Below are 13,041 nucleotides of genomic sequence, written 5' to 3'. Positions count from 1 at the left end.
ATGCAGCAAGACCTGGACAACATCCAGGCTTGGGCTGATAAGTGGCAAGTAACATTCGCGCCAGACAATGACCATCTCCAACAAGAGTCTAACCACCTTCCCTTGACATTCAACGGCAATACCATCGCCGAATCCCCCACCATCAACATCCTGGGGGTCACCATTGACCAGAAACTTAACTGGACCAACCAACACTGGACAAACAGGGGGCTCTAGGTGGGGAGGAGCTTAATACGATTAAAATCACTAAGGAATTGGTACTCTGTAAATTAATGGGACTCAAGGCGGATAAATCCCCTGGACCTGATGGCTTACATCCTAGGGTCTTGAGGGAAATGGCAGTAGGAATTGTGGATGCTTTGGTAATAATTTTCCAAAATTCTCTGGACTCGGCAAAGGTCCCGGCAGATTGGAAAACTGCTAATGTAACACCCTTATTTAAAAAGGGTAGTAGGCAGAAGGCTGGAAATTATAGACCAGTTAGCCTAACATCTGTAGTGGGTAAAATTTTGGAGTCTATTATTAAGGAGACAGTAGCGGAACATTTGGATAAACATAATTTAATAGGACAAAATCAGCATGGCTCTATGAAGGGGAAGTCATGTCTGACAAATTTGCTTGAGTTCTTTGAGGACATAACGTACAGGGTGGATAAAGGGGAACCAGTGGACGTAGTGTATTTAGACTTCCAGGAGACATTCGACAAGGTGCCACATAAAAGATTATTGCTCAAGATAAAGAATCACTGGATTGGGGGTAATATTCTGGCATGGGTGGAGAATTGGTTATCTAACAGGAGGCAGAGAGTTGGGATAAATGGTTCATTCTCGGACTGGCAACCAGTAGCCAGTGGTGTTCCGCAGGGGTCAGTGCTGGGTCCCGAACTCTTTATAATCTACATTAACGATTTGGAGGAGGGGACCGAGTGTAACATATCAAAGTTTGCAGATGATACAAAGATGGGAGGGAAAGTAGAGAGTGAGGAGGACATAAAAAACTTACAAGGGGATATAGACAGGCTGGGTGAGTGGGCGGAGATTTGGCAGATGCAATACAATATTGGAAAATGTGAGGATATGCACTTTGGCAGGAAAAATCAGAGAGCAAGTTATTATCTTAATGGCGAGAAACTGGAAAGTACTGCAGTACAAAGGGGTCTGGGGGTCCGAGTGCAAGAAAATCAAAAAGTTAGTATGCAGGTGCAGCAGGTGATCAAGAAGGCCAACGGAATATTGGCTTTTATTGCTCGGGGGATAGAATATAAAAACAGGGAGGTATTGCTGCAGTTATATAAGGTATTGGTGAGGCCGCACCTGGAATACTGCATACAGTTTTGGTGTCCATACTTAAGAAAAGACATACTTGCTCTCGAGGCAGTACAAAGAAGGTTCACTCGGTTAATCCCGGGGATGAGGGGGTGGACATATGAGGAGAGGTTGAGTAGATTGGGACTCTACTCATTGGAGTTCAGAAGAATGAGAGGCGATCTTATTGAAACATATGAGATTGTGAAGGAGCTTGATCAGGTGGATGCGGTAAGGATGTTCCCAAGGATGGGTGAAACTAGAACTAGGGGGCATAATCTTGGAATAACGGGTTGCTCTTTCAAAACTGAGATGAGGAGAAACTTCTTCACTCAGAGGGTAGTAGGTCAGTGGAATTTGCTGCCCCAGGAAGCTGTGGAAGCTACATCATTAAATAAATTAAAACAGAAATAGACAGTTTCCTAGAAGTAAAGGGAATTAGGGGTTACGGGGAGCGGGCAGGAAATTGGACATGAATTTAGATTTGAGGTTAGGATCAGATCAGCCATGATCTTATTGAATGGCGGAGCAGGCTCGAGGGGCCGATTGGCCTACTCCTGCTCCTATTTCTTATGTTCTTATAAATAATGTGGCTACAAGAGCAGGTCAGAGGCTGGGTATTCTGCGGCGAGTTACTCACCTCCTGACTCCCCAAAGCCTTTCCACCATCTACAAGGCACAAGTCAGGAGTGTGATGGAATACTCTCCACTTGCCTGGATGAGTGCAGCTCCAACAACACTCAAGAAGCTCGACATCATCCAGGACAAAGCAGCCCGCTTGATTGGCACCCCATCCACCACCCTAAACAGTCACTCCCTTCACCACTGGCGCACAGTGGCTGCAGTGTGTACCATCCACAGGATGCACTGCAGCAACTCGCCAAGGCTTCTTCGACAGCACCTCCCAAACCCGCGACCTCTACCACCTAGAAAGACAAGAGCAGCAGGTACATGGGACCAACACCACCTGCACGTTCCCCTCCAAGTCACACACCATCCCGACTTGGAAATATATCGCCGTTCCTTCATCGTAGCTGGGTCAAAATCCTGGAACTCCCTTCCTAACAGCATTGTAGGAGAACCTTCACCACACGGACTGCAGTGGTTCAAGGCGGCGGCTCACCACCACCTTCTCAACGGCAATTAGGGATAGGCAATAAATGCCGGCCTCGCCAGCGACGCCCACATCCCATGAACGAATAAAAAAAAATGGGTAAGGGAAGTCACCATACATTTTAACTGCAGTTATTTTAAATCTGTATGAAATAAAACACAGAAATCTCCCTCTTATTCACAATCTGGATTTCACTTGTTTTGTTAAGAATCTAAAATAATCGCATCACAGCAACCTACCCTATTAGTTTCATTTGATCTCTGCGTTTATTAGATTGTGTACTTTTAATCATTGTGAACTAAGGTGAAAGGGTTGTAACCATGTATTGTGGTGCTAACACTGCAGACACTTAAAATGTTAGCTTCCTGAAAATGGCATCTCACTGTCTGAGTCACCATTCAAATGTATTGAACGTGAAGTTCCTGCACTTGCATGGTCGATACGGACTAAACTCACCACAGAAAGTTAGGGCTTGTTCATTTCAGCCTTTTTAATGGCGTGATAAGTCTTAATTACTGCCAAACAGCCTATCTGGCACTGAAAATTAACTAATACAAGAGTGGAGTCTCATTCCTTCAGCTTTTAATTGTTGGAGGTTTAAAAAATTAAATTTTTAAAATAATGTTCTTTGTCCCTTTACTCCCTCTTACTCCAATCTTTCTTTCCCTTTCTTTATTTCACTTTCTGTACCTGATTTGACATTGAATTAATTATTGTAACTTACACTTCCTGGTTCAGACTTCGCGCTATTGAATCCTTAATTCTTCAATCTGATTGGTTAAGGAGATACTTAGTTGCTGGCCCTGTTCACACAGGTCCCAGATGCCCTGTAGAGGGCACTGCACCGTTTCAGCCACTTGCAATGCAAAGTCTCATGGAAATTAAACGGGCAAGGGCAAGTCTAATGAATGGCAGGTGGTGTTCGTTCACCCTCTACAGTAAATTCTGGTCCAATAGGAATCCAGTAAGCAATTTACCGCAAATTAGGTTAATTTTTTAGGGCATCATTGCGAAATGTGGAAGCCATAGATTTCAGATTTTAAGGGATGTGGTCCACTTATGAAAACTGTAATCGGACTACTTGAATGTGGAAATTTAATATACTTGGAAAAATCTCAAATTGTAACAATGAGATCTGGAGACATTGTAACCTTTTGATGCCCCATAATTTTGTGTTCAATCACGATGAGGCATCATAAATTAGGAATTGTTTTAGCCCTGGAAAGGATTGTAGGTAAAGATGTATTTTGCACCAGTTGTAGCTTTTGCACATTTTGCAAATACTACTTTGGTCCCTATTTAGTTAATTGTGCTGCTTCCCTTTCTATCGCCATGCTAATTTGAATGCTATAACTTGTACCATCTATAGGTATGTACTGCTTGTATTTGTGACTGGCATTCAGAGGTTTATAAAATACAAATATTAAATCAATCCAAAACTTTACACAGTATAAAAGTCTCTGTAGCAAAGATTTTAATAGGAGTGATCTGTAAACACCTCGAGCAAAAATAAATTAGAAATCTTGTGTATCAAGTGTAAAATTTAAGCCAACAAGGCAAAGCGGCAAAATACCAAAATGAATGAGAAAATCTGTACATGGAACAAAACTACTGTTGGACAGATCTTGCTTGTATCAGTCTGCAACCTTCAATCAACTGTAAAACTAAACTTTTAGTCACACCTGGGTCATGGAAGGTATCAGGGATTTCATATTATGGAGCTTTCTAATAAGTTATCAAACGTTTGATTTGTTGACTTTTAGACTTCGATAAAAAGAGACCAATCATTATTGCATTACATTTACGTGACCATAATCATGAGAAAGATTAGATATTGAACAACCATTATCTTTCACAAGATCATAAGATAAATATGGGTAAGGAAGGCCATTTGGCAAACCTTAGATAAGAACTTGCATTCATATAGCGCCTTTCACGACCTCAGGACGTCCCAAAGCACTTTACAACCAATGAAGTACTTTTTGAAGTCTAGTCACTGTTGTAATGTAGAAAACGCGGCAGCCAAGTTGCACACAGTAAGATCCCACAAACAGCAATGAGACAAATGACCACATAATCTGTTTTAGTGAGGTTGTTTGAGGGATAAATATTGGCCAGGACACCAGGAAGAACTCCCTTGCTCTTCTTCAAAATAGTGCTATGGGATCTATAAGGGCCTTTGTTTAACGTCTTATCTGAAAGATGGCACCTTTGACAGTACAGTCTCAGTACTGTACCAAAGTATCAGCCTAGATTTTGTGCTCAAGTCTCTGGATGGGACTTGAACCCATAGACCTTCTGACTCAGAGGCAAGAGTGTTAGCAACTGAGCCATGGCTGCTTGTAGTTCATCCACCCAGAAAGACTATATACTCCCCATAGCTGCATTTCACGATTCCAGGGTTTTCAAATGCATTAGTCAAAATGTTATTCCATGCATTGATCATTCCTCATGAAAAACGTTTTGACATTGTAGTGTTGGCTTGGTTCAGTTGGTAGCACTTTTGCCAGAGTCAAGAAGTTGTAGGTTCAAGCCCCACTCTAGAATTTGAGCATTTAATCTAGGCTGATACTCCAGTGTAGTACTGAGGGAGTGCTGCATTGTTGACAGTGCTGCTCTTCAGATGGGATGTTAAACTGAATTCCTATCTGCTGTTTAGCTGGAAATAAAAGTTCCCACTATTTCAAGAAGACCAGTGAGTTCTCCTGGCCACCATTCTTCCCTCAATGACCACCATGACTGACTGATTATTCATTTATTTGCTATTTGTGGAACCTTGCTGTAAAAGGAAGAAAGGCTTGCATTTATATAGCACCTTTCACAACCTCAAGACATCCCAAAGCACTTTACAGTCAATGAATTACTTTTTGAAATGTAGTCACTGTTGTAAGGTATTGGTTGCCACAATTGGCTACATAATAAGTGAGTAGAATCCAAAGTAAATTTATTGGCTGTGAAGCACTTAGGAGTGTCCTGAGGACATAAAATATGCTATATAAATTCAAGCTCTTTCTATCACTCCTAAATCTGCCCTTTACTTGATTTTGTGTCCCTTTGTCCCAATTGAGTTTGAAGTAATATTCAGGATTTGCCTTTTTCATATGATTTACTATCTGATGTAGCTCCCAGTCTCCTCCCTTCAAGGCTGAAAAATCTAAGTTTTGCCACTCTTTCCTCATAACTCAGGTCTCTAATAACACTATGGATCAGCCTCATTGCTATTCTATAAAATGCCTCCAGTGCTTGAATGTCACCTTTGTGTCTCAATGACTAGTTCTAGACACAGTACTCAAGCTGTGCTCTGACTAGCATACTACTTATATTTTGAGCATGACTTCTCTGGCTTATACTCTGCTGCAATAGCTAGAATAGTCCAGCATTTTATTTGCTTTGTTAATTTCTGCTCTTCAGTAGATGGAATCAGAAATTGGGGATATGGGGCATGATTTTAGCTCGGAGCCGGGAATCCAGCACGTCCGCAGATATTCACGTTGGGAACCCGGAAGCCAAATGAGTGCTCTGCAATCTACGATCGCAACTCAATTGAAGGTAAGTATTTGTGCTTTCGGGTTTCCCACGTGCCAGGCAATCAGACTGACAGCATGCTGCCTGTCGGAAGTGAAAGGATCCACGCAGGTATATCTAATAATGTGGAGGATTGCACCAAAATATAGGAAGGCATAAGTAGGCTTTCAGAGTGGACAGATAAATAGCAAATCAAATTCAATATAGCAAAATGTGAGGTGATTCATTTTAGTAAGAGGAATAAGGAGCAGACTTAGTCTTTGGAAGGTAAAAAAACGACATGGGATAGAGGAGCAAAGAGATCTAGGAATACAGAGACATCAATCACAAAGTAGCTACACAAGTTAATTAGGCCATAACAAATGCAAACAAAGTACTGGGGTTAATTTCTAGAGAAATAAGAATACAAAAAGAGGCAGTAATGTTAAATTTATTTCGCACCTTGGCTAGACCACACCTGGAGTACTGTGTGCAGTTCTGATCTCCATGTACAAAAAGCACTGGAGAAAGTGCAGAAAACATTTACAAGGATGTTACCAGAATTGAGAGGATGCAACCATCAGGAAAGATTTAACAGGTTGGGGCGCTTTTCTCTGGAAAAGACTAAGAGGAGATCTGATAGAGGTCTTTATAATTATGAAGGGTTTTGATAGGGTGGATGTGGAAGACTGTTTCTATATCTACAGATCAAATAATTTAGGAGTAATTTCTTTCCACAGGGACTGGTGAGAACGTGGATCTCGCTGCTACATGGAGTGGTTGAAACTGATAGAAGTAATGCATTTATGGGGAGGCTTAATGCATACGTGAGGGAGAAGAAAATAGAGGGATATGGGAGCACATAAGGAAGAGATAATTAGAATGGGAGGAAGCTTGTGTGGAGTATAAACCCCGGCATAGATCAGTTGGGCCAAATGGTCTGTTTCTATGCTGTAGATTCTATGTAATATTCTACTAAGGCATTTTTGAACTAATCAGGTACCAGCCTTTTTTAACCCTCTGGATCTGGGATGTTTGAACAGCTCAGTCAAGTTGTCCTGGTGCAAAAGCTCCCAATGTCCAAACTAAGTGTGCAAAGGAAACAAGGCAACTTGCGGGCCAGTTTAAAGAGCTCATGGGGTGGATTCAGCCCATTGGCTGTTTTGCACACTGCTACCCTGGATTTCTTTCAATACATCCCTAGCTTGACACCATTCAGAAGTACAAATATCACCTATTTTTCTTATACTTGTCTGTATAAAATTTCATCTTCAATTGCTCTCCTCACTTACATACTTTTGTCCAAGTCATTTTGTACTTTGAGCTGCCTCCTCAGAATTAACTGCCTCTCCTAGTTTTGTATCAGCTATAAATTTGACCAATTTGCATTCTGTTTCTAAATCCAAGTGATTGATGTAAATTAGATACAGTAGTAGGATCTGTACTAATTCCTGGGTCACCCAAGACATTTAAAACTTTTTAGAATTGTATTGGATAATAAAAAATTAAAGTTGCCAGTTTTTAAAAAAAATTCAGTCTCAGGATGTGGTCGTTTGTGTCAAGACCAGCATTTATTGTCCATCGCTGGTTGCCCTGAGAAGGTGGAGGTGGGTAGTCTTCTTTAACCACTGCAATCTGTGTGGTGAAGGTGCTCCCACAATGCTGTTAGGTCAGGAGGAACATGGGAACATAGGAACAGGAGTAGGCCATTTAGCCCCTCAAGCCTGCTCTGCCATTTGATAAGATCATGGCTGATCTGTGATCTAACTACATATCCCTGCGTTTGGCCCATATCTCTTAATATCTTTGGTTGCCAAAAAGCTATCTATCTCAGATTTAAATTTAGCAATTGAGCTAGTATCAATTGCCATTTGCAGAAGAGAGTTCCAAACTTCTACCACCCTTTGTGTGTAGAAATGTTTTCTAATCTCACTCCTGAAAGGTCTGCTCTAGTTTTTAGACGGTGCCCCCTACTCCTAGAATCCCCAACCAGCGGAAATAGTTTCTCTCTATCCACCCTATCTGTTCCCCATAATATCTTATAAACTTTGATCAGATCATCCCTTAACCTTCGAAACTCCAGAGAATACAACCCCAATTTGTGTAATCTCTCCTTGTAACTTAACCCTTGAAGTCCTAGTATCATTCTAGCAAAGCTACGCTGCACTCCCTCCAAGGCCAATGTGTCCTTCCGAAGGTGCGGTGCCCAGAACTGCTTACAGTACTCCAGGTGCGGTCTAACCAGGGTTTTGTATAGCTGCAGCATAGCTTCTGCCCCCTTGTACTCCAATCCTCCAGATATAAAGGCCAGCATTCCATTAGCCTTATTGATTATTTTCTGCACCTGTTCATGACACTTCAATGAACTATGTACCTGAACCCCTAAGTCCCTTTGGACATCCACTGTTTTTAACTTTTTACCATTTAGAAAGTACCCTGTTCTATCCTTTTTTAATCCAAAGTGGATGACCTCACATTTGTCTACATTGAATTCCATTTGCCACAGTTTTGCCCATTCACCTAATCTATCAATATCCCTTTGTAATTTTATGTTTTCATCTGCACTGCTTACAATGCCACCAATCTTTGTGTCATTGGCAAACTTAGATATGAGACTTTGTATGCCTTCATCTAAGTCATTAATAAATAGTGAATAATTGAGGCCCCAAGACAGATCCCTGCGGAGCTCCAGGATTTTGACCCAGTGACAACAAAGGAATGGTGGGTGATGTATGTCCAAGTCGGATCGGTGTTTGACTTGGAAGGGAACTTGAAGATGGTATTTTCATGCACCTGCTGCCCTTGTCCTAGGTGATGGAGGTCGCAGGTTGGGGCGGTGCTACCAAAGAAGCCTCGGGGTATTGCTAGTGCATCCTGTGGATAGTACACACTGCAGCTATGGTGCGCCAGTGATGAAGAGGGTGGATGTTTAGGTTGGTGGATGAAGGACCGATTAAGCGAACTGCTTTGTCCTGACTGGTATTGAGGTTGGTTTTAATAGCTCTGAAATTCAGTATTTATAAGCTAGCAAAATGACTCGTTGAACTACATTCCACACATTGGGCTCGATATTAGGAGAGAGGCGGGTTGCCAGCAGGGGGTCGACTGGGCATGTGGGTAACCCGCCCAGTAAAATCAGTGGGTTCCCCACGCGAATGCAGCCTAATTGAAGCCACTTACCTTGGCTTCCGGGTTTCGCGCTGGAAAGCTGCGCAACGGGCAGACTGCGCACCCGAATCATAGGCTGTCAGCTGGAGGAGCCCTATTTAAAGGGGCAGGCCTCCACTGACGGATGCTGCGGAAAATAGGCAAAATTACAGCATGGAGCATCCCAGGGGGAAGGCTGCTCCCAGGTTTAATGATGCCTCACTCCAGGTCTTATTGGATGGGGTGAGGAGGAGGAGGAGGAGGGAGATCTTTCACCTGGCGGAGAGGAGAAAGTGGCCTGCCTCTGCCACCACGAAGGCCTGGCAGAGGAGGTCACCAGCACCACCAACATACCACGCACCTGCATACAGTGCAGGAGGCGCTGCAATGACCTAAGTAGGTCAGCCAAAGTGAGTACACTTACTCATTCCCCTACACTCCGTCTGTCACATCACCGCCCCCACCCCACATCTCCTTCTGCACTGCCAACACTACTCTATCACATCACTCCTCACACCCACTCAAAGCTCATCCTTATCTTACCTGCACTTACTCACCTCGCCAGTACTCATCCCACCACTACCACTCAACCCAAACCTCATACAATCTCATGGCTCTATCTCATACTCAACCTCTCATGCATCTCTTTCACAGTCAGCCTCACTCAACCTGCCACTATCTGTGCTGCAGCCACAGGGCATGCATCACATATGTGTAGTAGGAAGCATAAGGCAAACGTGTCGTGAGCATGAAGGGGATGCACAAGGGTGTTTGAGGGTTTGTCATGGTTTTTAAACTTATATTTGATTTCTGATCAACTCACATTACATATATTGTCACCACTAAAACTACATCTTTGCAAATCTTGTCTGCTTTGTGCAATAATGCCCTTTCCTGAGGATCACCATGAAGACCCACAACTGATGCCACCCATTGTGTCTCTGCAGAGTGGGTGTAGGTGTATTTGCAGGGCTCTTTTGTGCAGACAACTGAGAGACGCCGGCGATGTCCCCGGTGGCACACTGGAGGGATGCGGAGGAGAAGTTGTTGAGGGCAGTGGTGACTTTGACAGCGACAGGTAAGAAGGTGGTGCTCGGGCCAGCCGGGAACAGCTCGGCATGAAGGAGGCTGCAGATGTGTACGACTACATGTCGAGTGACTCTGAGCCTCCGTGTGCACTGCTGCTCAGAGAGGTCCAGGAAGCTGAGTCTCGGTCTGTAGACCCTGTGGTGAGGGTAGTGCCTTCTCCGACGCATTTCTCTCTGCAGTTGCCCTCTCTCCTGCTGTGCAGGTGGATGCGTCACAGCACTGTGTTGTGGAGCTCCACATGTCTGAGGTGGATAGCGTGGCTGGCGAGGCTGTTCGTCCTCCGAGGAGGTCATGACTGCAGCTACGGCGGCCCCCATTCGAAAGATGTACGTTTGAGGGGGTCCGCAAGGTAGGTAAATGTGTCTGCGCATCGGGGTTCAGGTTGCAAGTTTGTGAATTTTATTGTTAGGAGGTGGGTGGTGCAGGCCAAATTTTGTCCAAAGTGACAGAGTGGTCTCCTGCAATGAGTGAGGGTCTTCCCCCCCCCCCCCCCCCCCCCAAACCTATCAAATGGACCTTTGCAGCTGCCACAGGCTGGTGGCTGCAACATGTCCATTTCAACTGGGAGTGTTTCCCCCAGTACGGGAAACACACTCAGTTTGGATGAAAATCCCACCCCTCCTAAAATATCCTACAAATCAGGTCTCCTAACGATCTGAACTATCACATTAATTGCCTGAAGTGAAAGCTGGCGGGAGTCCCGCATGCAGGGGCTGTGAGCGCATCCAAGCGCGTCACTGGGGAACCCAGAAGTGGGCAGGTTGGAGGCGGGCTCCGGACCCGCCCCGCGAATCCCCAATTTTCGGAGCCCCCCCCCACCACGAACCCACCCGCCCGGGCATCCAAAAATTGAGCCCATTATCTGTATCATGTAGAAAGCAGAAAACTTGCATTTCTTACACTTACTTTAGAAAACCTTACCTTTGGATGCCGCCTCGTTGTGATAAATTCTGTAAGCCTTTTCATGGGCAAGGATCATATACTTGATTGCTGAAGATCCGGTGTTCTGCAACTTGTTGTGTTTGAATTTTGTTATCTCTGAAGGATCATTAAATGTTATCCAGGTTTCAACTTTTTCTCCAAAAGCTGCAAAAGCAAACCGCGCATAGTCCGCAAACAAATCAATAAGTGCCTCATTCTCCCAGTCACCGTACCTCGCAACCAGACCTTGAGGTATGTCACCGTTGTGTAGAACTATCACAGGCTTGAGATTTGCAATTATTAATTCATTTAGGAGATTTGAATAGCATTTTAGTTGGTTATGATCCACCTTCTCAGCTATACCTTCTGGTAGAATTCTAGTCCAAGGAAGGATAACTTTGTAATGGGAAACTCTTTTCCTATGCAGAGTTGAAAGAAGATCTTTAAGATGCCTTGGAAGAGGGTCAGAGCAAAAGTAGTGTGCCTCTTCCTCCATGCTGAAGTTGATCTCCTGGTGTTTATCTTCATCTTTTGCTGAAGTCCTCACCAGGACATTTGTTAAGGGACCAGCAATTACCATAAAATCAGATGGTAAGTTTATTTCTGCATCAGATAAACTTATGAAAAATAGAATGAAGAAAATATTGTTGTTCAGTTCCATTTTAGAGGTCTAGTGTGAAGAGAAAGGGTAAAGTCTTTTCATAATAAATAGCTGCATCTAAATTAGTTATTTTATTACTGATAAGCCATTATAGGGTTGCTAAGGTAATTCTTTTTATTCGGTCGTGGGATGTGGGCGTTGCTGGCAAGGACAGCATTTATTGCCCATCCCTAATTGCCCTCGAGAGGGTGGTGGTGAGCCACCTTCTTGAACCGCTGCAGACCGTATGGTGAAGGTTCTCCCAGTGTTGTTAAGTAGGGAGTTCCAGGATTTTGACCCAGCGACGATGAAGGAACGGCGATATATTTCCAAGTCGGGATGGTGTGTGACTTGGAGGGGAACGTGCAGGTGGTGTTGTTCCCATATGCCTGCTGCCCATGTCCTTCTAGGTGGTAGAGGTCGCAGGTTTGGGAGGTGCTGTGAAAGAAGCCTTGGCGAGTTGCTGCAGTGCATCCTGTAGATGGTACACACTGCAGCCACAGTGCGCTGGTGGTGAAGGGAGTGAATACTTAGGGCGATGGATGGGGTGCCAATTAAGCGGACTGCGTTGTCCTGGATGGTGTCGAGCTTCTTGAGTCTTTTTGGAGCTGCATCCATCCAAGCAAGTGGAGAGTATTCCATCACACTCCTAACTTGTTCCTTGTAGATGGTGGAAAGGCTTTGGGGAGTCAGGAGGTGAGTCACTCGCCGCAGAATACCCAGCCTCTGACCTGTTCTTGCAGCCACAGTATTTATGTGGCTGGTCCAGTTAAGTTTCTGGTCAATGGTGACCCCTAGGACGTTGATAGTGGGGGAATTTGGCAATGATAATGCCATTGAACGTCAAGGGGAGGTGGTTAGACACTCTCTTGTTGGAGATGGTCATTGCCTGGCACTTGTCTGGTGCAAATGTTACTTGCCACTTATCAGCCCAAGCCTGGATGTTGTCCAGGTATTACTGCATGCGGACACAGACTGCTTCATTATCTGAGGGGTTGTGAATGGAACTGAATACTGCAATCATCAGCAAACATCCCCATTTCTGACCTCATGACAGGCTCATCATGTAATAAAATTCTAGATCATAATGTTACTCAACAGGAAAAGGACCTCAACTAAAGCTAACAAAAAAATACATGAACAATTTTTTTTTCAATGTTCTTCCCTCTCCCCTGAAGGCACTGATTCACACTGGGGTATCACTCCACGGATGTTGGCTTCTCGCTAATACTCCATGTGTGAGCCTTGACAGTGAATGTGAGGGGGCGTCAAACGCAATGTGATATTGTACCGTAGTCCCTTACAGTCAGAAATGGGGGAAA

At 44.1% G+C, this 13,041-nt stretch overlaps 1 protein-coding gene across 1 annotated transcript in view; it reads right to left on the bottom strand.

Annotated features, from left to right (window-relative positions):
- LOC137323990 (lactase/phlorizin hydrolase-like) overlaps positions 1–11,740 on the bottom strand; it is a 64,605-nt gene extending 52,865 nt beyond the window's left edge. The window contains exon 1 of the mRNA XM_067988162.1: positions 11,080–11,740. Within this exon, the coding sequence (XP_067844263.1) occupies positions 11,080–11,740 (661 nt within the window). The remainder of the gene's footprint in view (positions 1–11,079) is intronic.
- Positions 11,741–13,041: the final 1,301 nt, after the last annotated feature.

Source organism: Heptranchias perlo, chromosome 7 (assembly GCF_035084215.1).
Source record: "Heptranchias perlo isolate sHepPer1 chromosome 7, sHepPer1.hap1, whole genome shotgun sequence".
NCBI classification, from domain to species: domain Eukaryota; kingdom Metazoa; phylum Chordata; class Chondrichthyes; order Hexanchiformes; family Hexanchidae; genus Heptranchias; species Heptranchias perlo.
This window is presented reverse-complemented; position numbering and strand designations above follow the sequence as displayed.